The 27,008-nt window shown below is 43.1% G+C and overlaps 1 protein-coding gene across 4 annotated transcripts in view; it reads right to left on the minus strand.

Moving 5' to 3' along the window:
* The window catches only part of NRXN3 (neurexin 3), a 1,763,013-nt gene that overhangs the window by 965,812 nt on the left and 770,193 nt on the right, over positions 1–27,008 (minus strand). For all 4 annotated transcript variants that reach the window (XM_068964453.1, XM_068964455.1, XM_068964456.1 and 1 more), the window contains 4 exons: positions 16,218–16,337; positions 5,194–5,575; positions 4,082–4,272; positions 3,133–3,306 (listed from right to left, as the gene is read on the minus strand). In XM_068964453.1, the coding sequence (XP_068820554.1) occupies positions 3,133–3,306; positions 4,082–4,272; positions 5,194–5,575; positions 16,218–16,337 (867 nt within the window). The remainder of the gene's footprint in view (positions 1–3,132; positions 3,307–4,081; positions 4,273–5,193; positions 5,576–16,217; positions 16,338–27,008) is intronic.

A 27,008-nucleotide genomic window follows, 5' to 3' on the forward strand; every position in this document is an offset into this window, starting at 1 on the left:
AAGAAATGTGTTCTGTTTCCTATGACTCTGCCTAGTTGTCAAAGGGCCTTCTTGAGGGTCCTGTACTATGTACAGAGATTCAGGGTGAGGATGCTCCTTTTTTTGGAGTCTTTCCAAGGTTTTGTGCCCTTCATTTCACTCCCCATCATCTTCCCCAGTGTTCTAAAAAGCTCCTGGGATCTCTTACAAGGTCTTATTCACAATAGTGCAAACTTCCGATGACAGTAATTTATGCCTTAACCCACTTTTTGGCCATTTTTCCTGGCCCCTTATGCTAATTATCTCAGTCATCTGTGTACAATAAACAAGGGCTTTCTTCCCTGAGCACTCATCCTCCACTTCCCGCCACCCAGTGGGGCACTGATAATGCACCATGGGTAACCATCATAATTATCTCCATGGCAATAGAGTGCAGTGTTATTAGGCCCATAGGACTTGCCATAGATGCAGGTGATAGAGCCATCAAGCCACAATGTTCAGCTTCGAACAATCACCCACACTCAGAGGAAGGTCAGAACCCATCATCATGCTTGTGATTAGTCAAGATGCAAATTGTACCTAGAGCTGGAGGTAGGGACAGGAGCATTTTCTCCAACCAGATGGGCAATTTCTTTTCCCTAATGTTCCCACGACTTCCCCTAAAGCTCTCTGACGTGGGGTCTATTCCACCTTTGCACTATATATTTTTATCCACTTTTATAAAGGTTGGCTTAGACTTTCTTTGAATCCAATGCTACAACTTCACCTCCTCATACCCCAATTTTTATACTCTATAGAACCATGCCTCCAATACAGGAGCGATAGATGCGAATGGCTATTGAGTACCTGAAAGGTATGTGGTCTGCACTGCGTGTGCTGCAAATACAAAACACACATTTGATTTTGAAGGTTCAATATGAAACTTAAAATGTCTTACTAAAAATGTTAAATTGATTATATGTTGAAAAGATAATATTTTGGATATTCTGGGATAAGTTAAACTGTAAAATTAAACTTTACCTGTTACTTTTAATCTCTTCTAAATGTAGCTACCAGGAAATTTAAAATTACATATGTGACTCACATTATATTTCTATCAGGCAATGTTGCTATGGAGTTAAATGGATGATTTCTGTTAACATCTAAATCTGCAGAATTGATGGCCTGATAAACATATTTAACATTTGAAGGGAGTCTTGTGCTTCTGAACACGTGCTTTTATATTATGATTTGACTTGATATGATTAATCATTCCAGAAAAACTGGAATGCCTGTCATTCCAAAGTCTCCTAAACTAAGATACTCAATTTCCAAATAGGGCATCTATTTCAGGATTTCCCTTAATACCCAAAGAAACTGAGAGCAGGCCAATATGACAAAAACTCTTGAGTGAATTTGTGCATTTTCAGGAGAAGAAAGCAAAGTGGCTGCTTTAAATGGTTGGTTGATACCCAACTTCATGTCTGCCCATGCACACACCCTGTATTTGGCCAACAGAATTTAAGAAATATTTCTGGCTAAAAGAAAACTGGAAGGATTATAGGGACAATAAGCCTTATTACTAGGGCAAAATGGTAATAAGAAACTGACTCTTAGGTGAAGGGAAAAGATTTCCATACTACCGATCAGTCTGGGAAGTTGATCAGGAGCTTTTTATTAAAGGGTGCTTTTAGATGGCAAGTGAAGGACTGAAGGTGATGAAAAACAGGAGTGATAAATGAAGCTGAACAGTTAGGAGATGAATGAACAGGTTTGATGTGGTAAATTAATGAGGGATGCAAGAAAACACAATATATGGCACAAAAGACCACGTCGCTCGAAAGAAAACACGGGCCCTGGTGACTGGTCAGATCATCCTCTTGGACTCTCAAGTTAGATTTGAGTCACCTTTTCAACCAATGCAAGGAGGCTGGGGAAGGCTGAGAATGTCTGCTATCCCCTGCTGGTTAAAATGAGATGGATTTTATTGCAAAGAACTGATTGGACTCAAAAGACCTATAAAATTCAGTTAATATCTCAAGAGACAGTGTATTACCTACAGAAATAGGCTGAGCATGGTTTGTTGTGCTGCATGGGTGGGCATGCAATGCTATTAAATGTCTCAGATGAGATAAAATTTGTAAATAATAATCCTACCTCTTATTGAGTACCTACTATGTATGTACCACGGCATTCTACATTTAACTCTGACTGATATATATTACCTTCCAAGACACATTTTATTGTCCCATTCTACAGATGAGGAGACACAGTTCGGAAAGGTTAATTAACGTGCCACAAGCCACACAGCGGACAGGAACTGCTGCTGCTGCTGCTAAGTCGCTTCAGTCGTGTCCGACTGTGTGTGACCCCATAGACGGCAGCCTACCAGGCTCACCGTTCCTGGGATTCTCCAGGCAAGAACACTGGAGTGAGTTGCCATTTCCTTCTCTAATGCATGAAAGTGAAAAGTGAAAGTGAAGTCGCTCAGTCGTGTCTGACTATTCGCGACCCCATGGACTGCAGCCCACCAGGCTCCTCCATCCATGGGATTTTCCAGGCAAGAGTACTGGAGAGGGGTGCCATTGCCTTCTGTGCAGGAACTACTACCTGGACCCAAATCCAGATCTTTACAACATCAAAGCCCATGCTGCTCCACTCCACCACACTGAGAAACTGCCTAAGAATGCCTGACCTCTAAGTACTCAATAACTGTTCCTTCCCTCCCCCCATCAAGGCATTCTGACATCATTTTCCTACCTCCCGCTCAGTCTGCATTAAATATTGCAGCCACTATTAGCGACATACATTTTATTCATGGTGACACCCATATAGAAGTCCCCGGTTTGTGTCTCCTCATGTACTAAGATATCAAGTAAAAGTCCCTGATACCTTTCCAGCCATGCAGGAAGCAAAGACACGAGTCAGGAGAAGCCTGATGTCAGTGCCAGGAAACGTCCTCTATGGCAAGGTGACCCTGAGCGGACATGTGCCAACATGCATTCCCGGAGCCTGCGGCACATGTCTTGCCATACTCAGCCAGAGACAAGAGGACACCGATGGTGACACAGGGTCAGATGGGGAAGGGGATGGAAGGTGAACCGACGAAGGAGCACTGGCAGAGGCAGCAAAGAGGCTTGCAACAGGGCTGCAGCTTAAAAAGACAGGTGGTACCTTCACAGCCACGTTCGATCTGCCCACTGCGGTGGAGGGCATCGTTGATGAGGTCTGGCAGGCGCCCATTCAAGTCCACTGACGCCAGGCAGCCCTGGAAGCCATCCCGGGAGGCCACGAGCTTTGGGAGGTTGCTGTACATGCCTTGGGCCAGACCTGCCATGTAGAGGTCACCTGGAAAGGAAAATGGGTAGGAAAAGCAAATGGGTAAAGGGAGCCGTGTCAACGGAAGCCAAGCCCACTCGCCGTTGCCCAGGTAACAGTAACACAGCTGGCGGAAACAGCATCCACAAAATTATTGACAGGGTTTCCACACTGTATAAAAAAGAAACTTAACATTTCTTAAGTGTCATTCATTTTATACGCATCATCTCACAAATTGTAATCACCATATCCATTCCATGAGGTAGCTATTGTTTCCATTTTATGATGAAGTAAAGATTAACAACATTTTCAACAAAACAACCATTTACTGAGTCCTTTTTATGTGCTTGTTATGGATAATATGCCGAGAATTTTATAGACATTATTTCATCAAAACTCCTAACAGCTCATAAATGTAGTAACAATTACTATCCTCATTTTGAAAAACTAAAGTGTACAGAAACAGAAAAAAGGCTAAAAACTTTTACCAAAGTCACACAGGCAGTAAATGATTTAGCTGAGATTCCGAAACCTATATGCCTTCCTCTGCATTATGACCTCTCCACGTTTTGTAATTCATCACTCAGTTCCCACACGCCCAAGGTTTACAGGGAAAACAGAGCATTCCTAAGGAGTGGTCAAAGGAAAACCTGAATAAATTGCATTCTGGTATAATTCAGTGTAGTTGAAACAGGATATACATGATGTATCGAAACTGCACAGCGCTCCTAAAGTGCAGGTTACTGCTGGGAACAGCCTTTCCACCGAAAGCTCTAAGAAGGATAAACGTCTTTACAAGCTTTACCTTTCAAATCCAGATTTTTGGCACCATTGATAACTTGAGTGACCACCTTAGTGTCCACTTTCAGGCTGTGGGTGTTACTGTTGTCCCGGGTGATGACGACGTTGTGCCACTGGTTGTCATTCAGGGGGCGGTCACTATTGCCTTTGATCACATTGGGGCCATTTCCAAGGTCAAACACGTAGTGTATGTACCTGGGAGACATCACAAGCACCCAATGACTTGAGATTGCCTGGAGCAGTTTAATGCAGTTTAATGGCAAACTGTACATAACTGACACTGGGGGCTTCAAACGCCCCAAGAGAGACTGGCATCATGCAAGAAAAACTAAAGCTTGATTTAAGAATAAAGAATGTGTGCTAAGTCACTTCAGTGGTGCCTGACTCTTTGCGACCCTAAGGACTGTAGCCTGCCAGGCTCCTCTGTCCATGGGCTTCTCCAGGCAAGAATACTGGAGTGGGTTTCCATGCCCTTCTCCAGGGGATCTTAAAGAATAGTCAGATCCTATTCTGTCAGACTGCATTTTAGTTCTAGACTCATTGAATCTGTTTATTTAACACTACCAAGTAAAAATCCCAAGTTGCAAAGCACAGCAGTTGGTACACTGCGAAACACTAGGGGGCGAAATTTAAATTCATAGTCATTCATGGATCTGTGTGTTGGGTTTTGGTCTCTTTTTTTTGCTTTTGTTTTAACTACATCCCAACACTCAGTAGTAAAATATCTTGGACCAAGAACAGCTTTTTAAAATTTGCATATATGGGATAACGGTAGTACTGAAAATATCTATATTTCACTTCTTCCCATGAATTTGGTGGCACAGATTTTACTGCCCCACAGACTATATCCCTGTTTTGCAAACCTAATTCCTTTTCTCCCATCAGTTTGAAGGACTACATTTCATAATAAAAAGCTTGAGAGTACTGAGTTAGCAGACGATCTTTTAATAAACTCATGAATTTCCCTCCTTTCCTGCCTTAATCATTACACAGACATTTTTAATCAATGGGGGTGAGAGCATGTATCAGGAGTAGAAAGTAGAATGGACACTCTTTTCATCTCCATAGTTTATGCAGAGCTGGCGCTAAGATACCTAGGCACTGTCGTCCACTTACCCCTTGACTAGCTCAACGGCAATGAAGTCGTTACCATCACCGCTGTTGAAGAGGATGAAGCCGTCAGCAGAGGTGGTCTTGAACTGAAAGAAGAGGTGCATGGAGGTGTAGGCCTGGAGGGTGGCCAGGCTCAGGTAGCTGCTCTTGGTCTTGAAGGTGACAGGGTCGGCGATGATGTTCCTCAGTCCAAAGCGAGCCTTCAGTTCGCAGTAGTCGATGTCTCCATTTTTGCACAAGTCAATGTAGAGCAGCCCGTTGAACATGAGACTCTGCAAGTGGCCAATGAAACTGGAGGGGACCACGGAGATGTAGCGTTTCTCGGTCATGATACCAGTTTCGATGTTGTGGAATTCCAAGCGGGTGTGATCTCCCACCATCGTACCTGTGAAAAAAATCACAAGACGAGATGCAAACGGGAAAACTGACCCTGTTTTGTCATAGCATCCTGACGATAGCGTGTAGATCTAATTTGTTTCTACACAAACATTCAGTTCCAAAAAATAAAATATTCGGTATAGCAGATATCTGACTTGGCTGCAGCGGGCGAGCTGATTACTGGGCCAGTTCGAGTTTTATGCCCTGCACTCCGTGCCCTCCTGCAGCCGCACAGAAGGTACCATCTATAAAGGAAGATATGAGATCATGGACAACTCAAGTTAAAGGATGAATTTTCTCATTTGCTCCATTCAGGGAAACAATGGAGTACAAAAACATACTGTAAGAAGAAGAGGTGTTATTTGCCCTAACCCTTGTAAAGATAAAATAAGCAAGCCTTAGTCATTCATTTGGAGAAGGCGATGGCACCCCACTCCAGTACTCTTGCCTAGAAAATCCCATGGACGGAGGAGCCTGGTAGGCTGCAGTCCATGGGGTCGCAAAGAGTCAGACACGACTGAGCGACTTCACTTTCACTTTTCACTTTCACGCATTGGAGAAGGTCACTTCAGAGTCACACATGACTGAAGTGACTTAGCAGCAGCAGAAGTCATTCATTACCAAATATTTCTTGGTATCATAAATCGTCACCCAGTGCTTGGGGAAAAGTTTCTATTGTAGAACATATTAATTTTATCTGACTAGCATCTGTTGCTTTTACTGATAATTACATTTAATTTTCCTTTGGGAAGCCACCTTCCCCACTCCACCCTTAAAACACTGGGGCTGGATGAAGGTGATCCCATCGCAGCTCCTGAAATAATCAAATTACCCAGTCCGAATCACTCAAGATATTCTATCCCCCTAGACATAGAGAGTCGGAGAAGACAATGGCGACCCACTCCACTACTCTTGCCTGGAAAGTCCCATGGGTGGAGGAGCCTGGTAGGCTGCCGTCCATGGGGTCACTAAGAGTCGGACACGACTGAAGCGACTTAGCAGCAGCAGCAGCAAACACAGAGTGTGATCAATGAACTAACAAATTGGTCTTTAAAGCACGCATCTCAATCACACAGTTCACTGAGCCCACCCTTAGAGTTTATTATTCAAAACTCTGGAGTTTGAAACTTCAAACTCTGAGAATCTGCTCTCCTAACAAGTTTCAAGGTGCTGCTTCTGTGATCAATCTAGGGCTTACACTTAGAACATTGAATTAGCACCAACCCAATTTATCCCCATGTTTTTGCTGGAACACTTAGGAAAGAGAGATTCTTGGCAAACAAGGCTTGCTGAAGGGAAAAGAAGAAAACCCAGGGCTGCTGGAGGCCATGATAACGGGGGGAGAGGGCCTCCCTGGTAAGAGAGCCAACCCAGACGATACCATGAAATGGAGAGAGATGGTTTCTGCAGGGTGATGTCTTTTTAAGACCTGTATCTAGTCAACCAAACCTGGGCTTTTAAAAGCTATATGGCCATAGATTGCCCTTTATGCTTAAAACATTTGAGTTGGGTGTCTTACACGTGCAACTAAAGAATCTCCAGCTGATACAAATAATCTATTAGCCCTCTCATTACCTGGTTTACCCAGAAATAGTGAGTGGCTGGGGCAAGGGTAATAAGGAGGGCTTGAAATAAATACAAAGAGACGGCACATTTTAGTAAGAAAATCAAGGAAAACAGCATTAATGTGGTCAAACTAGAAGGTGGCTCTCTCAACATTTTTTTTAGGTAAATCATATTAAAATTTAACAAACCAAGTTGTAATACCCCAGAGGCAGAGGAAAGGGAAAGGAAATTTCCTCTTCCTTCTTTCTCCTTTTATGACCTTCCTTTGAAGAAATTTCACTAGCAAGACATACTAGTATCTCTATTCCCTTTTTTATAGGTTTCCAGAGGAAAAAGAGTGACAAAATCTGAAATATAAGGACAGTCTGCAGAGAGAAACCATATGTCCATAGCTCAGCCCCTGGCATGTGCTTTATGGGAACACGCTGCCTTGGGAAACATTGGTTCATGTCACTCACTCATCCGCTGTGCATTTGTTAGAGGAGACTTGCTTCAATGGAGATTCCTACTCCAGTGCTGAATCAGCGTTCCAGAGGGCAGTTCTAGTCCTGAAATCCAGTACATGTAAACCACATATTTCAACATCAGTGCTATCACTAATAAAAATGATAGTTCATTTCCAGCAGACTAGCATTTGTTTTTCTCAATTGGTGTAGAACTCAGATGGCAAAAATAAAAGCAGGGGAGGGGATCATATTTTCTTGGGTCCTTAAACTTCAGTATCTGAGATCTTCAACCAGATCACACCCGTGGATGCTCAATATTAATTTCATCTCTTTGGGAGCATTCTCAGACCTAGTTGAAAGAATTGTTCATAAGCACAAAAATCAAATTTACATTTTATGAGCTCCTGTGTGGTGTTTTGACAACTAGTGACAAATTGTTCTCTTCATATAAGCAAAAATAAAATGATGATGATGGTTAACTTAAATATAACATTGTAATAGGACAAAAATCAAAATGCAACATAAACCTGCTAACAACTGAATAACTGGAAGAAGGAATTAATTACTGGATAAAATGTTTTAGTATTGAAAACTGGACTGGTCATGAAAATGCAGCTAGCATAGCCTAAATTCACATGATATAAAACTATGAAGTGATAAAATAAGTACCCAATGTCCATGTGGCCACAGCTGTTCATACAAGGGATAGAGGCAGGGAGCTGGGGCTGGACAATGATGGGGAGGGGAAGCCATAGCCAATCTCGATGAGGGCCCAGGAAGTGAACAATGATGATGTTAGTCCTCATGCTCATTCTTAGAGTAAAAATTTAGAACAAAAAACATCAGTGATGAGAACTAAGAAGAGATAAAGGGATGATCCCTAGTGAAGACTGGAGTTCCGAGAGGACTCTGAAGAGACAATGACAAGGTAAACTGGGAGTTTTTAGAGAAGTACGGATAAACCGCAGCTCATGGGGTTGCAAAAGGCTGGACACGGCTGAGCGACTGAACTGAACTGAACTGATGGGTGAATCAGCCTCTAGGACTGAGGAGTTAGGAAATTCTGCTCTCCAAAACACGAATTTCGTAAAGCAGGAAAATCATACAGTGTTGACTGAGCTGACAGTGTGGATAGATCAAAGGAAGGTTTGCATAAGTAAGAAAGTGTCTCTCAGTCGTGTCTGACTCTTTCAGATGCCACAGACTATAGCCCACCAGGCTCCTCTGTCCACGGAATTCTCCAGGCAGGAATACTACAGTGAGTAGCCATTCCCTTAAACAGGGGGATCTTCCTGACCCAGGGATGGAACCCAAGTCTCCTACATTGCAGGCATATTCTTCTTCATCTGAGCCACCAGGGAAACCCTGTAAGAAAAAGGCTAACTTTGAGAGCTTAGCCCAGGGATGCAGATTTAAAGTTTAGGATAACTCAGAGAGCTTCAGCTAGAAGTTGGTGGGGTTAGGAGAGACAAGGGAGTAAAGAAGGTGACGGGACCAAATTAGAAAATTTACTGCTATATTTAAAATGAATAACCAACAACAACCTGGTATAGAGCACGGGGAACTGTGTCAACACTAGACAACAACCTAACTGGGAAAAGGACTTGAAAAATAATAGATACATGTGTATGCATAATTGAATCACTTTGTTATACACATCAAACACAACAGTTTTAATAAATTATATTCCAATATAAAAAAAAATTCTTAAAAAGTGAACTGGCTTTACCATGTGGTAAAAAAAAGTCACTTGGCCAGAGATGGATATTAAAAAAAAAAAACAAGAGTATATGCTGCTGCACCTGGGAAAAGCATTGAGGATATAGATTAAGTTTGAAACTTGGCCAAACTAAGCAAATAAACGCTTTATAAAAAAATCTGTGTATCAGTTCAGTTCAGTCACTCAGTTGTGTCTGACTCTGCGACCCCACGGACTGCAGCACACCAGGATTCCCTGTCCATCACCAACTCCCAGAGCTTACTCAAACTCACGTCCATCAAGTCGGTGATGCCATCCAACCATCTCATCATCTGTCATCCCTTTCTCCTCCTGCCTTCAATCTTTCTCAGCATCAGGGTCTTTTCAAATGAGTCAGTTCTTTGCATCAGGTGACCAAGGTATTGGAGCTTCAGCATCAGTCCTTCCATCACCTAATCAATATTAATAGCTAGGAAACTTTTCACCCATCTCTTTTCAATGCTGTCTGTAAACTGAAACTCCCTCCACTTAAGGTGAGAATACATGCATACTTCACAGCAGCTGCTTTCAAATTTCAGAGGAAAGAGGAGTAACCTGGGAGAAAAATAATAGGGAAAAAGCAAGACTACTGAAGACTCCCTGTATGACAGGCACTCTGTAACCACCATCAAATGCCACAATCACACACACAAAAAGCTGTAGACAGGCATTGCTATATTGCTTCAGGGGTGAGGACACTGTGCTTAGCGTTCTAGAGGGCAGTTTATCACAGGTCATATAGTTGGGTAAATGGAAGACCCCCCAAACTGAACACAGATATCTATCATGCATCTCAAAGCCCGTATCTTCTCTTGTACAGATACACTGTTTCTGGAGAAAACACTTGACTCATTCCTTACATCATTGTCCAAGAAAAGTTGTAGATGGAATTTAACTGATGAAATTTCCACACAGAAGTTGCTGCGATGAGTTCACACTCCTTTGCAGTAGCCGAAAATTGCAACGTCACCCATCTAACTCACAAGACTCTTGAGAGTCCCTTGGACTGCAAGGAGATCCAACCAGTCCATCCTAAAGGAAATCAGTCCTGAATACTCATTGGAAGGACTGATGCTGAAGCTGAAACTCTAATACTTTGGCCACCTGATGCAAAGAACTGACTCATTGGAAAAGAGTGGGGAAAATTGAAGGCAGGAGAAGGGAACGACAGTGGATGAGATGGTTGGATGGCATCACCAACTCAATGGACATGAGTTTGGGTAAGCTCCAGGAGTTGGCAATGGACAAGAAGGCTTGGTGTGCTGTGGTCCATGGGGTTGCAAGGAGTCGGACACGACTGAGCGGCTGAACTGAACTGAGCTGAATGTATTCCTTACCTTTCCCAGGATAGGCATGCAACCCTGGCTCCTGTTCACGCATCCACTGACATAGTTCACCACTGGCCAGAGAGCAGTTAACAGACCAGCTCTCAGAGTACAGGAGTTTGTTGAGAGCAGAAACCTACTGAAAATTTTAGCCAAGTTCAACCTGCAAATTTCCACAAGTGGATGAACATGTAAGCTCTGAGGCTTGACTGCCTGGGTTACATAACTTTCCTGTGGCTCAATTTCCTTGTGAAATCAGCATGAAATTATCAGGATGAAATGTATCAGTATGTATATAGGACAGAACACAGTCCTGTAGCTATGACTAACTACGCAGCTTTCCTTTTTCCCTTTTCTCTGACGTCTGCTAAGAATTTCCTGGAGACTTCACTTATTGCTTTCTCTCTTTTACCAGAACACAAGCTCTTTGTAAGTAGGGACCACTCCTTGCCTCTTCCGTGTGCCCCATACTGGCGGAGGGGCTGGAGCACAGCAAGCACCCCTCACATCTGGGGAAGGAGGCTGCATGTGAGACATCTGCTTCGGAGTCAGCCTTGAGAGTTGGCTAACACTGACAGCAAAGAAATAATGGGAGATGCTTGACCACCCATGCCCACAGATGAGGGGAGAGAAGTTAAGAAAACAAAGACTTATAAAGCTTAGTAAAGAAGGCACATTTTTCCCACAATCCTCCAGCTCGACCACTCTCACATCCTTTTCTCCATGTTATAGCAACATTTTTCAAGAGTATATGCTGTGAAATGCTTTCAGTTCAGTTCAGCTGCTCAGTCATGTCTGACTCTTTGTGACCCCATGGACTGCAGCACGCCAATCTTCCCTGTCCATCACCAACTCCCAGAGTCTACTCAAACTCATGTCCACTGAGTCAGTGATGCCAACCAACCATCTCATCCTCTGTCGTCACCTTTTCCTCCTGCCCCCAATCCCTCCCAGCATCAGGGTCTTTTCAAATGGGTCAGTTCTTTGCGTCAGGTGGCCAAAGTATTGGAATTTCAGCTTCAGCATCAGTCCTTCCAATTAACACCCAGGACTGATCTCCTTAGGATGGACTGGTTGGATCTCCTTACAGTCCAAGGGACTCTCAAGAGTCTTCTCCAACACCACAGTTCAAAAGCATCAATTCTTCGGTGCTCAACTTTCTTTATAGTCCCAACTCTCACATCCATATATGACTACTGGAAAAACCATAGCCTTGACTAGATAGACCTTTGTTGGCAAAGTAATGTCTCTGCTTTTTAATATGCTGTCTAGGTTGGTCATAACTTTGCTTCTAAGGAATAAGTGTCTTTTAATTTCATGGCTGCAATCACCATCTGCAGTGATTTTGGAGCCCCCCCAAAAAAAGTCTGTCACTGTTTCCACTGTTTTCTCATCTATTTGCCATGAAGTTATGGGACCAGATGCCATGATCTTAGTTTTCTGAACGTTGAGTTTTAAGTCAACTTTTTCACTCTCCTCTTTCACTTTCATCAAGAGGCTCTTTAGTTCTTCTTTGCTTTCTTGCACTCATCTCACAAGCTAGTAAAGTAAAATACTTTAGAAATTTTTAAAAAGTTCTGGTACCGAATAAGTTGGGCAAACATTGCATATGCAATTTTTGATGATGAGCAAGAGATATTAGCATATTAAAGGCTCCCAACAGGTCTTTCAATAAAGAATTCTACTGCATTTTGTTTAACCTATTGTATCCAAACTGATCTCAACATTTTTTTATTAAAATGAGAAATTTTTCTTGGAAAATGATGCTCTACAGCTTGGTGTGGTATGTGCTATATATAGGGTGAGGAACGAAAGAAAAAGGCTAATGTGGACCAGAGGAGTAAAATTTAAAAAGAAAAGAAAAGGTGAAATTCTATACCAGAAAGAAGCTCCAGGTGGAGTGGGCAGTTCCTGAAGCATTGGCTCCCCATGCTGAGGAGCATAACTCACGTGATGTATTCTGTTATTATTTTTTAAAGATTTTTAAAAATATTTATTTTTATTTGGCTGCACTAGATCTTAGTGGCAACCCACTCCAGTGCTCTTGCCTGGAGAATCCCAGGGACAGGGGAGCCTGGTGGGCTGCCGTCTCTGGAGTTGCACAGAGTCGGACACGACTGAAGCGACTTAGCAGCAGCAGCAGATCTTAGTTTGGCCCTGTGGGATCTAGTTCCCTGACTAGGGATCGAACCCAGGCCCTCGGCATCAGGAGCATACAGTCTTCATCACTGGACCACCAGGGAAGTCCCTAATTTATTCTTAATAATAGAAATCCAGCTCAGCCAATCAATCGATCAATCCTGATTAACTGTCAACTGAACTTAGTATTTCTCCAGGAACACATTATATTACAGTAAATTAGAACCACCAGGCTAAGGACTATTTCTTTCCTAGCTTCTGATTTCTTATGAGTCTGACCTATTCTTTGCATCCATTTCTACAAACTAGCTGAAAATCTGACATCCTGGGGGACCTTAAACAGCATGAAAGGCATTACTAAATAAGTCAGTAAGACACTACTTAATAACCTGAAGACCGTGTGGTATTTTAGTTTCATTGCCTGATTTTATGACTTCTGTGAGGTAAAATTAAAATTCCCAAACCCCTTATCACTGTAAGAAGCAACCCAAGGCTGCAGCTCATAAGCAAAATAGCTCTTTTCTTCTCCCAAATTTCTTTATCTGCATGGCTCCTTTTTTTCCCCATCAGCAGCAAAGCAGGGGGTATGGTGGGGCTCATTAATTTCTAATATCAAATTACTGGATGACTTGGGCATCCATGGTTTAATCCTGCAGTTTAATTATTAGTGGTTAAGAGAAAGCACACTTTACAATTACCTTTATTCTAAAATTTCTGTAAGAGAATACTGACTGAGGGAGACAATATACATTACTGTATTCTCAGTCCTGCAGTTCTTAGATTTCAGGGCATGTAATTTCCCCATGGAAATAAACGGAACGCACTGTCTGCAGAGAGAGGGGTGAGGTCGCCATCTAGTGGCTGTTTATTCAAAACACGCTGCAAAGAGCTCTGTTGGCTTTCCTGGGCTGAACCCAGAGAAGTCAGCGAGGGACGTGGGGTGTATCACAGCTCCCTTTGAGGGCTCCTTTCTGCACTCCCTCACGGGGAGTTGTTGAATAATTAATTCAGGTTGGTTATGTGTTCTAAAGCTTACAGTCATTTTTACATCTCTTTGATATATTCATTACATAAAGCTCAGCTACCCTTCAGGCGTATAGAACAGTAACTCCACCACCCAATACTAAGTTGCGTCTCTGTACAATTGGAGGGTAATGGCTTATTGCTCCAGTTCTGTTTCTCTTCCCTGAGGGAAGGAAGGAGGTGAGTACTACTGTCTACCTTCTGAAATGTATTCCTCACCTCACCTCAATCCATTCCACTATATTGTACCTATGGTGTAAGACAAATCATTTTATTAGGATAAACTGTGAAGTCTAACAAGCAGTTTGATTGGGTCAAATCACACAGACATGAATTTAGAGTTTAATCTTACACCTGCCTCTAAATTCATGCTCCCCTTACATAAAATGACAACAAGAACACTCGACTTGCAAGGCAATGGTGTACTTTAGAAGATTAAAGGAGCTGATATGTGTAAAACAGCTAAGGCAGTATCTAATGCCAGCTGGTCACTAGATATACGTGGGTCTTCTGACTGTATCCAGGCTCTCATTCCTGACTTACACTTACACACACACACACACACACACACACACACACGGCTCACTACAAGGCCCAACTCCATAAGCATAGACGCTCAGGCTCATAAGTATAAAACTAAATTACAGAACCAAACATTGCAGAGACTTAATGCTGTAAACAGCCTTAGCAATAATAGAATTTCAAGTTTAGAAGTTTTAAGTTTTAATAGAATTTCAAAATGAGGAAATAAGGAAAGGGAGGTTTAGCATTATTTCTATCCCAAAGGTATAAGGCATTTTAGTGACAGTGACTATTAAACCAAAGGATCCTGACTCAAATTTGACTGTCATATTCATAGAAGACATTGTAAATATGGCTTAGGCCCCTGATTTCAACTCGCAGGCCCAGAAATGTTAAGTGACTTTCACAAAATCCTGCAGAGAATCAGCATTAGGGCCCAGGTCTCCTGACACCAACAGCGCTCCACATAACACCCCATCCTGCCTGACATTTTCCTTTCCCACATAGACAAGAAGATATGCACTGCTCTAGAATATTGGAGAGTATAAATTTTAAAATGCCTCATGTAAGATGCAAGGAGGTCCAACCAGTCCATTCTAAAGGAGATCAGTCCTGGGTGTTCATTGGAAGGACTGATGCTAAAGCTGAAACTCCAGTACTTTGGCCACCTCATGCGAAGAGTTGACTCATTGGAAAAGACTCTGATGCTGGGAGGGACTGGGGGCAGGAGGAGAAAGGGACGACAGAGGATGAGATGGCTGGATGGCATCACTGACTCGATAGACATGAGTTTGGGTGAACTCCGGGAGTTGGTGATGGACAGGGAGGTCTGGCATGCTCCAATTCATGGGGTCGCAAAGAGTTGGACACGACTGAGCAACTGAACTGAACTGAACTGAAGATGCATTAAAGATGCCTTCTCCCTTCTGCCCTAGATCTTACTAAATGATCCATCAAATTCCCCCCAAAGATCTACCTTCATAAGCCACTCCAGATTTCTCCAGCTCAAATTGATACTTTTCTCTCCAGATTGAAAATTACAATCTTGCTCACCCAAATAGGAATCTCATTATATATTCCCTGACTTATTTTCAAATTCCCAAGTCTTATCTAATACACAAAATTGATTCATTGTTGAAGGAAACAGGTGATCCTGTGTGCTTCCACTATAACTTCTACAATCCTTAGCATATTCCTGACATGTACCAGGCTATCAAGAAATGCTTACTGCTTGAGTGAGGCTCTTTATGTATGTAAAGATTCATTCACTTACTCCTTGCCCTCCTAGAATGTAAATTCCACCAGACCCAGGACTTGCCTAATTGCCCACCACCACATTCCCAGCACCGTCTAAAGCAGGACTTGGGACACAGTAGGCAGTCAATTAATAATGACTAAATAAATTATGAAATAAATGAATAATTATTTAGCACCTTCTAAGTGTCATGTACTGCTTTTATACATACTTGTACCTATAAAGTTTTGGATTTCTGGTTTACGCATCTCCCTCTACTAGAGAGTGACTCACTCAGAAGGGAAGGAACTGGCACTTGGGGTGACTGATAAGTGGGTTTTGAGTAACTGATTAACAGAAGGATCTCGAGAACTCTATACCCTTTCTCCAGACACACACTCTATGCCTAAGGAGAGAACCCATCAATATGTAACCACAGTAGTGGAGACGTTTGGTGATACAGATCAGTGCAAAGGGATTCTGAAAATATAGGGGCAGATCTTCTTGGTCTTACCTGAGCTTGTCAATAGAGAACAAGACATGTGACTTCCGTTTAGCAAAATACAAGGTTTTCAAAACAAAAAACCCTTTGCTCACTGAATGGCCAAGAGGAGTCTGAGAGAAGAGAGAGACAAAGTTCTCCAGAGTTTACTCACCCTCAGCTACATCATCGTCCACGGTTAACTTAAGGCTTTTTCCTCTCCGCACCACCCGGACGGTGTGCCATTCATTGTCGTTGAGCTTCTGCCCCGCGTACAGGGTCTCTGGTCCTTTGCCTAAGGGCAGTGGTAAGTGCCAAAGTTAGGATCAGTCTTAAATGTAGTGTTCATGGCATCAGAGTTGTCAAAGCCACACTGGTGCCTATGACCCAGCAACGCTCAAGCAGTCAACCCCCTCCAGAGCCCATCTGAGTCTCGGGGACACTCTGCAGAAGTCCCCAGTGCAAAATTTCAACTGAATCATAATGGATAACAACAAATAAGTATCCTCTTTTATCCGTAGGTACAAGACATTTTAAATGGCCATCCAATATTTACAGGAAATAGTAGTCAGCTGACATTCTGTTTCCCAAAGTCTTAGACTTCAGGTGAATTTCTTGAGGAAACAAGGAATTCATTATACGTTCTTTTAGAACCCTTTGATCACTCAGGCATAATACACCAGTCTGGCTTTCAGAGAATATCCACCAACTGGATGAGAAAAGAGCTCTGCAATCTATGTTTTTAATTTGACGTTTCCATTAACCCGTGGTCTTACCAGAATTCAGTGACTATATGAATCACAATGGTAATCATTACAATAATAATAATGTCAAGGTCTAAACGCCATTATAAATAATGCTCCTGAAGGGAATACAATGGGCCTCAGACTTATTCACTGTTCATCATCTTCCAAAAAGACACAAAGACCTAAAAATTGAAATAATGCAAAATTGCAAAACCGAACCTGTTTAGGTCAAAAGAATATTCAGTAAAATGTGCCACTAAATAAAGGAACAAACCAAACTGTCCCAGAAGATTCATAATCAAGATGCTCAAGATGACGTTTAAGTGACTCCTTGGAAGAATCGGGTGTTATGATAAATTATGGTATCGAGGGGCAGGAGTTGGCAAGACAAACACTGAGGCATCAAAACAGATGAAGGGGAGAGGAATATCATGTTTCATTTACTACAGAATTCAGATGTAAGTTGAAAAGACAAAGAAGATTGCGTAGAACCAGAACTCTTCAGAAAAAGTTTGCTCTGTCTACATACATAGCTGATCCCTTGCAGAAAGATGCTGCTTCAATCTTCCTACGTTAGTCTCAGTATATGGAAAGTCTTATTTCTGGAAATACCTTGCAAAAAAATAAGAGATGAAACATCTAACTGGGCAATACACGGATTGGCATCTATGGTTAGTAGGCATTTATAATATTTCAGAAGACCACACACTCAGCTCCAGCATATAGGAACACAGGGCCAGGCACACAGTAGGAGCTTTAACGAGTGCTTATTGAATAACTGATGTCTACCTAGATCTTTATTTCTTCAGAAACAATCAAAATAAGGTCAGTATACTCTTATCAAAGTAATTTTGAAAGTCATTATATAACTTTCACTAGCCAGTCTTCCCACTCCTCTACCGCCAAGACTGAAGATATTCTATGTTGTTTAGGGGGAGAAAAGAAAACAGAGTATCACCTGAGTAGAGCTCTTTTAGGATGGGTAATTTTAAATTAGACCCTTTAATGTTGAGTAATTAGCATTTCTATTAAGTTCTGGTTATTAAGAGTTATGATAGTAGTTGCAGTTTGGAGAAATTTCCTTCTTGAAAAGCAAACAGGCTCTCAAAGTGGAAAGGTTTCTTTTAATCACAAGGTCTTCAGCCAGTGATTTGTGTTTAATATTTTTCAGAATGTACCTCTACTCCAAGGGCAATCCATATTTATAACAATTCTGAGAATTCAGTGAAGAAACTTAGAAGGGACCACATATACCCAGAATTTGATGATGATACCATGAGACCAGTGAGTCTTGAGAAAAAAAAATAATTCTACAACAAGCAATTTAACACTCAGTCTTAGCCTCCGTTAAGTATGCCTGTCGTTGATATTATCTAAAATGTATACACTGTAACAGGCTTTTTCCTACACTTCAGCTGGTTAGGTAGCACTGTTCATGGTCTCATTAAGTTCAGGTCTGGGAGTGATACGCCTCTGCTTTACAACAGCAAACTCTGTGGGCCTTAAGGAGAGGGACCCACACATCACGTGGGGACTTTTGAAGCAAGAACAGATGTTCTCAGAAGAAACAAATCTGCCTTTTTTTTTTTTATGTTTTTATCCTCTTCATTCTACATGCAAATGCTTCAATAGGAAAGAATAAAGTAATGAAAGATGTGGAAAATATTGGCTATGGAGGCAGAACTGCTACAAATACAGGCTATTCAAAGAGCTCTTACAGGTGACATCTGTTCTTGAGACAATTTCTGCACATCACTTAATTTTTAGGACTGGGGACACGATAAAAGGGACAAAGGCTAATACAACCATAGTCAGTTTTAGGACATGGCCACATTAGTGCCATATCAGCCACAGGGATGTAGAACATTTGCCTCAGCCCAACATGTCTTCAATGCCACTGATATGTTAAACGTTAAGTATTTCTGGAGTCCTTGAAATACTGACTATGGCCAACTTCAAACTCTGACTCTAAAACTTTAGGATGTGATGGACTATGACTAAAAATGTGGGGGGGGGGACCTGTACCCTCCCATGCCCTACAGTTTAATTATACTTGATATCTCTAACCCCCCTAATCCTCACTGCTCTAAGAGTGGGGGAAAAAAATTCACACTCATCTCCTTAAAATGGCAGAGAAACAAGTATTGTTTGATATTTATTTTTCGAGCAATAAATAAGAGAAATCTCAGTGGGCTTCTGCAAAATGCTTGGCCTCCCAAAGTAGAGAGTCGACGGCATTTATCTTTAATCAAGCCAAAAGATCAATTTGTCCTACTAGAAGGAAAGTGAGGTTTAAACTCAGCTGGAAATGTTCACAAATAGAGGAGAAGAGCACGCCTAACCGGTAGCCTAAGCATAAAAATGGATTGACAAGTGAAGCCAGAAGCAGACGCCAGCTGAAAGTTGAAACAGACCAAGGGACAGGTTTCAGGAATAAGAGGAACTAGTCTGGGACAACTTTTCTGGCAGATTCAAGCACAAAGTGTCAGAAAATCAACGAATGGAAAGAGCTCTTTACTGTTAAGTAAACGATAGTCCAGATAAGGAAGAAATCATTGTTTAAGCTGAGATTTAAAATGGAACTGGTGAGAACATAAATATATATATATATACACACACACACATATATAAATCAAAGCTATTGATTTTCCAGCACTGTCCTTTTCTTTTTAGCAATTTGGAGAAGTGTGATCTGCAATTGGGTACATATTACATGCATCTCCTTTTTTTTAATAGTTTATGTAATAAATATTGATCACAAAGCAATCTTCTGATGCCCTTTAGACTGCTGAGATCACCAACGTTTTATCTAAACACAGGAAACAAACTAGTTGTCTGACACCCCTTAGTTGAATTTTCCAGGTAATGACACCTATGACTGGAGTAAAGATGCAGAACTGAAGATGGAGATGGTGGGGCTGTAGCAGTCCGCAGAAGTGGAGCATTGAAGCCATTTGTTATTGCAGAAGAGGGAGCTTTCCGTGAATCCTCTGAGTAACACCACACCAATGCCCGTTCAGTACAAACTCACTGCAAACTCGGGTAGCATCCTCTCTTGTCGTTAAGGCTGGTCTCCCAGAAGATTCTCTGATGAGCAGGGGACAGAGAATGACAATTGTGGATGAAGGACACAAACTAGGCTGTTTTCTCGACCTACCCTACAATAACCTCAAGGAGGCCGGAGCGAAGAATAAAGTAAAAGTGAAAATTAGGAGAAAAGTACCCTTTGGGAGAGAAATCACTGCTGATAGCTTGGAAGCAGATGACCCTCGGATACTAGCAGAATGTTCCTTCTGCGGGAAGACAGGAACGGAAGTGTGTGGGGAAAGTCTACATGTGAGCATTGCTGAAGGCACACTTCTTCACAAAGCGGACTGTGGATTTTAATTGCTTTGAATCTATTTAGTTGTGTGTGTGTGTTTGTTTTTTTAACAGGCCATTCACATTACATGAATGTGTTATTCCCCCCAGGAGCAATATAACCAGAAAAACTACAAAATACCCAAACATTTTGTATTCCAATAATTTGTCGATATAAGTAAGACCTGTCCAAACCAACTAAACCAGATGGTTTTGCTCATATGCAGGGAGTAGAAATTCCTTCCATGTTCCACAAAGTGCTATTTCTGAAAGTGGGTGGGTAGCATTTAGGAACTTTTTGTGGGGGTAGGAGGGCAGGGACTCAGAGGAAGTAAGACCTGCACCACAGTCACTGAACATCTTGCTATTTGTGCAGGAAGGGAAAGGAACGACAACCTGATTTCTCTTGGAACTTGCTTCGCATGAATCAGGACTCTTAACAACGAATTTAAAAAAGATCAAATTTACTCCTTTAGAAAGGTAGAGTGAAATGCATGTGGTTATACACCTAAATGACATGACAGATACACAAAATGGACTCTATTAGGTTTAATAAAACCAAAATATATTTAAAGACCAAACACTTACCTTATTTCCAGTGGCACCTTTGTTTGGACCAGCTGAGCTATGACACACACTTTCCTAAGCCTGTAGCACCATAGATTTTATGAATCTTCCTCTCCAGAGAAGAGAGGTTCAGCAAGTAAAAGCAGGGGTGAGGAAGAAAAGGGAGGAACTGAAGAATAAGGAGGGTGACAGGCAAGTAGGGAAAACAAGTATTTTATTCATTCCCCCCTCCCCCAAATTTCAGGTTCTGCTTGTTTTCTTTGGGCTCACAACCCAACAGAGTGTGAGAGGTGTTTTGTTTTGAAAAATGTTTTTTTTTTTAATCAAAAGAATTCATTTTGGGGGGAAAAAGCTTAAATCACATTTACTTATAGAGCCAGTTTGGTGAAACATTTCAAAAAGATCATTTCATCCTCACCCGAATCCTCAGGACTCAGGAAGAACTGCCGTACTTGCTGCAACAGACGTGAAAAGCAAAGAAGGCCTTCTGGAAGCCTGGTATTAGGAGGTCTTCCCGTGAGTACACGAGAAAGACAAGCCACCAAGTCATCCAGCGTGAGCCCAGGGTCACTCCTGGAGGCTGGACTCTAGTCAAAACCCACTGAAGACACCACTGATCTTTATGGGGCTTGAATAGTTCCATGGACAGTGTAGCCTGGCAGGCTACAGTCCTGGGGATCACAAAGAGGCAGACACGACTGAGCGCATGTGCACACGCGTGTGCGCATCCATGGATGCGTGCACACACACCCCCCGTCAGACCCACCCCGTGCAGCATGCCCATCTCTGGCTGCCATTCCTTTCCTGTGCTCACCCTCTGCTCTGCTTTTCCAGCTGCTCAGAGCCTCCTGCTAGTGGCCCCCGACCACACATCAGAGGGTCTATCCACATGCTTAACAAATGGCCATGGGTTTCCCAGGTGGCACTAGTGGTAAAGAACCAGCCTGACCATGCAGTGGATGTAAGAGACAGGGGATCGATCCCTGGGTGCGGAAGATCCCCTGGAGGAGGGCATGGAAACCCACTCCAGTGCTCCTGCCTGGAGAATCCCAGGGACAGAGGAGCCTGGCGGGCTACCGTCCACAGGGTCACACAGAGTCGGACACGACTGAACCGACTTAGCCATAGGCAACGGAGCATCAGCCTAGCACAGGCACCATCCCAGGTGTGGAGGGTGGGGAAATGAACAAGACAGGCCGGGCCCTCACCCTTTACAGAGCTCACAGGCTACTCTGGGTGGGAGATGATGAAGGGTAAAACTAAAATGAAAGAACACGGGACAGCGTCAGACAGGGCTGAGTTCCACGAAGGAAGCAGAACAGGGTAATACGATGAGAAGTGATTGGGGTGGGGAGTGGGAATATAGGACTGGCTACAGCGCAGAATGCTCCATCAAGTCTTCCCGGAGGTGACGACTCTATTCAGGCCCTGTCCCGGGTTGGATGGAGAGCCATTTAGTGAGATGGTACACTGGAGAAGGAGCCAAGCGTGCAAGCACATGAAACGATGGGGACAGTCAGAGCAGAAGCCCAAAATGAGGCTGGCATGTTGGGGGAACAGAAAAAGGCCCATGATGTCTGGAGATTGTGCCCAAGGGCGAGTGTATCGCAGGAGAGAAGGCTGCAGTATAGACGGAATCCAGGTCACAATCTCTAGAACCTAAAAGTTCTAGAAAGTGTTAGTCGCTCCATCGTGCCCAACTCTTTTCAACCCCATGGACTGCAGCCGGCCAGGCTCTTCTATTCATGGGATTCTCCAGGCAAGAACACTGGAGTGGGTAACCGTTTCCTTCTCCAGGGGATCTTTCTGATCCAGGGATGAAAACTCCAGTCTCCTGCATTGCAGGCAGATTCTTCACTGTCTGAATCACCAGGGAAGCTCCTCTAGAATCTGAATGCTGCTCTAAGTGATGCTTTAAACCCTCTCCTTCCCTTGGGAAGTTTTCAACAAGGGAACAAGACTGAATTTAAGTTTTAAAACTCACTGCAGATGCTATGGATGCACCGGGCCAGAAGAGGTCAACAGCAAGACAAGGAGGGGTACTAAAGAGCTTTGCCTTTAAGGCAAAAAAATGAAAACGGCTTGGACCAGGGAGGCACCGGTAGAAACAGAAATGGTGAGGTTTGGATATACTTTTAGAAGTGAGGTCAACAGTACTTGGAGATTAGTTTGGGAGGTGAACTGGAAGTAGCAGGGAAAAAGAGAAGAGTCAGGGATGACTCCCAGATTTGGGCTGAGAACCTGGGGGATGGAAGAGAAAGACTCCAGGAAGAGTTAAGACCCAACTGATCCTATTAGCCATGGGAGCTTGCCTCTGCTATTTGTGTCTTTTCTCCCTAACATCAGTCACACTTGGTACCATCTCCTGGCAGCCTCCTGGGGATGAGAAGTGTGGCTCAGAGCTCATTGCTTGTGTGATTGTCTTAGCACAGTGCTAATTGGCACCTTAAGCCACCACTGCTACTAATGACGCAAAGTCGCTGAGTTTCTGTTGCATTTCTTTCCAGTCTCTGGCTCTGTCTTTCTCTCCTCTCTTCCTCCCTCCTTCCTTTCTTCCCCTTTCCCTGTCCCCCTGTCTCTCTCCCTCCCTTCCTTCTTTTTTAATTTTATTTTTCCCAGCATGGTTTTGGTTACACACTCCAGCCCACCCTTAGGAATGGAACAAGGAGCGGCTCTAACACGACAAAGCAAACACTGGCAACTCATTCAACAGGATCTTTACACACGCTGATCACAGCGTAAAATGGACACGTTCATCCCATCCAGGAGAGCAAAGCAAGACGGTTTTGAAACGGAATGAATCCAGGGCAGATAAAGGAACAAAGGACTTCACAAAAGATGAGAAAAAAATTCTTGCTCACAATTTCCTGGCAAATCTCTCCTATAAGTCATAAATTTACAGCCCTGCTCAGGAGGAGTGAGTGGAGGACAATCTTAGGATTTCTCATGATAATCTCTCTCCATGAAGCCACTTTTCAAGAGATGAGGGCAATCTGCGTAGGGATAGGCAGAATGACGTTTTTGCAGATACTGACTCTACTCTTGTTTTTTTAAAAAAGAGCTTTCTAAAATACACTAGTACTTTTCCTACCACCGTCAGGATATAATTAATACAAATTAGTCTTCCTTTGATTATTTAAAATGTTATTCCAGGACTTCCCTGGTGGTCCAGGGATTAAGACTCTGCCTTCTTGTATAAGGGAGGCAGGTTTGATCCCTGGTCTGGGAGCACCCCTTGCATCCCATATACTTCAGAGCCCAAAATCCAAACATAAAACAGGAGCGATATTGTAACAAATTCAATAAAGGCTTTAAACAAATGTTATGCTTTAGGATCTCGCTATGCGATCTTGCTGTTTAGCACCGAAGACGCAGATTCGGAAGCTGACAGAGACTCAGCTAAAGAGACTTTAAGCAGGATACACACTAGAACATGCTCTCCTAACATCCTCCTAATACATTTCCAACTAGCGTCTCCTTGTAAACTGACCCTTTTGTATTGAAAAAAAAAAAAACAGAATTTTAAACTGTCCAATTATGAACTGAAAGGTCTCGTTCATTACTAATAATTAATATTATGGTCAAAACAGGGATTAAGAAAGCCATAAAACACCTTCCACTAGTCTTCTTTGATAAACACTCATGACTGGTCTACCTCCATCCATCACTTCTCAGCCTTCTCTGGCCATTCCAGCTGGAAGTGTTCACCCCTTCAATCATCACACTGTTCTTTGCATTACAGTTTTTTTTTTTTTAAATTCTTAGTGCCTCCACTTTTATGCCCTTTAAGAAAGAACATGCTACGTTGGTAATCCCTAGCAATGAGGCAGAGTGTCTTATACCAAGAAGGAACTCAACGTAATAGGAAAAAAAAAATAAAACTCAAGCAGCAAGTGAATAAACAGAATTGAATAGATTAAATAACAAATTAGTAGATAGGCTGAGGGGAGGTGAAGAGTTACAAGCAGTATTTCAGCAACAGAATGAATTGGACCAATCCAGGAAGATCCTCAGTGTAGTAATAAATACATATAATTGAATTAAGAAGTGAATACATAGAAGCAGAAGAATAAGTAAATGACAGAGTAAATTTGTTGAAGATGGAGCAAGAAAAGGAAGGACAGCAGAGATACCTGAACGTTGCCTTTTGGCAGCTGAGTGAATTAGACACATTTGAAGCTAAAAGACACCAGGCAACAGACATAAATCAAAACACTACCAATGTATTCATATAGGCACAGTAAAAATATATACAAAATGTACATGTTTTTTTCCCCAGCTTAAAGAAAATGTATCCCTCTGGGAAATTCAAATGGGAATGAAGGAGGTACCAAGTACATTGCACACATGATCTTTAGGTTTGTATTACGAGGCTGATACAGTTTACCCAAGTTTACAAACAAAGAGGCAGCGTGATGCACCGCAAGGTCAAGGTCACACAGCTATGGGACTCAACCCCCAGTCAGAACACCTGCAAAATCTCCGCTTCTCATGGCTCCATCAGGGTCATGCCCCTAGACCGTCCCAGTCCAGGTGAATGAGGAGGAGTGAGTCCAGGTGAGTCCGGGTAAAGAACACGGAGGAAATGGGGAACACTGCTTAATTTGAAACAGAAAATCTAATCTGAGGGGGTCAATGAAAAGCAGCACCTGATTTCACTTCACTTTTTCAATTTCCAAGACTAGGACCTAGTCCTAGCACTTGCTGCTGCTGCTGCTAAGTCGCTTCGGTCGTGCCCAAATCTGTGCGACCCCAGAGACGGCAGCCCACCAGGCTCCCCCGTCCCTGGGATTCTCCAGGCAAGAACACTGGAGTGGGTTGCCATTTCCTTCTCCAATGCATGCATGCATGCTAAGTCACTTCAGTCGTGTCTGACTCTGTGTGACCCCATGGACAACAGCCCACCAGGCTCCTCTGTCCATGGGATTCTCAAGGCAAGAACACTGGAATAGGTTGCCATTTCCTTCTCCAAGTCCCAGCGCTTAGGACCTATTAATAAAGCCAAAAGAAGGTAAAAGCTAATCTTGGAAATGCACGTGAAGGGTAAACATGCCCCCACATGCTGGTGCCCCAGCAGGTGACACTTTCAAGACCCCACATCACGTCCACTCAGCCAAGCTCAGATTTCAGCCACGAGGGCAGCAAGCAGTTACTGTGACACACTGCCTCCCACCCAGTCTGACGGTTCCCACCTCGAGCAGGGCCAGCTCCCGGGCCTTCTCCTTGTCTGCACACAAGAAGTACAAATGGAGTGGGGGCTGGCCCACAGGGGCAGGGATGGAGCTGAAGGACAAATGTCCTGACCTCCCATCCAGGGGACAGACGGCTCTCGGAGGTGCGCGTCACAGCACCTCCCAGCTGCCCCACTTGCACCTGGCTCACGGCGGAATCCTTGACCATGGACGCTCACGTCGGTCTGCCTTCTGCCCGCTCCTTCTCTCTGCTCCTTCATTTCCACCTATGGGATCTCTCCCAAGCAAAGTGCCTGACCCACGTCTTTGTCTCAGCCTTTGTGCTCCCAAGAGGACGCAGACTGTGATGAAACAGGTGGCACGTGCTCCCTTCCTCCCTAGTCATTTACACGGCACAACCACCCTGTGAGATGGGTTGTACCACTTGTCTGGATCTCTCTGAGATCCACAGAGGTTAAGCGACTTTCCTGAGGTCACAAGGCTCTTATATCGTGGCAGGAAATTAAGAATCCAGGCTTCTGACTCCACGGAGAGAGCTCTTCTTATTGACCTCTGGCTGCCTGAAGTCTATGAAGTCCACCGAGGACTGGGGACCGTGGTCTGCAATTGGCACTGAGGGCACGCTCGGGGCCTGCAGCCATGAATTAGCAAACAGTGACTAGACATTTGAGATGGTGAGAAAGCGGCACAGGTCTCTAAGAACAATCACTGCGCTGTTTACCCGGGAGAACCCATGAGGACCGTGGAGGGCTTTTGAGAAAGTGACATCACCATCATTTTGTTTTTTTTAATGTAAGATCTTTCTTATTTATTTTCTGTATGTGTGTATATATGTGTATATATATATATATATATATATATATATATATACACACATATTTGGCCATGCCACACAGCATGTGGGATCTTAGTTCTCTGGCCTGGGATCAAACTTGTGCCCCCTGCATTGGAAGCACGGAGTCTGCACCATAGGACCACCAGCGAAGCTCAACCACCATTTTTATTAATTTAGGTCTATTCAAGACAAAAGTTAAGAGATATGGTCTCCATACCCAAAGTCCCTTCAGGCTCTATGTTCTTAATAATTACCACATCCAAGGT

This window comes from Capricornis sumatraensis, chromosome 2 (assembly GCF_032405125.1).
Source record: "Capricornis sumatraensis isolate serow.1 chromosome 2, serow.2, whole genome shotgun sequence".
Classification (NCBI taxonomy): Eukaryota; Metazoa; Chordata; class Mammalia; order Artiodactyla; family Bovidae; genus Capricornis; species Capricornis sumatraensis.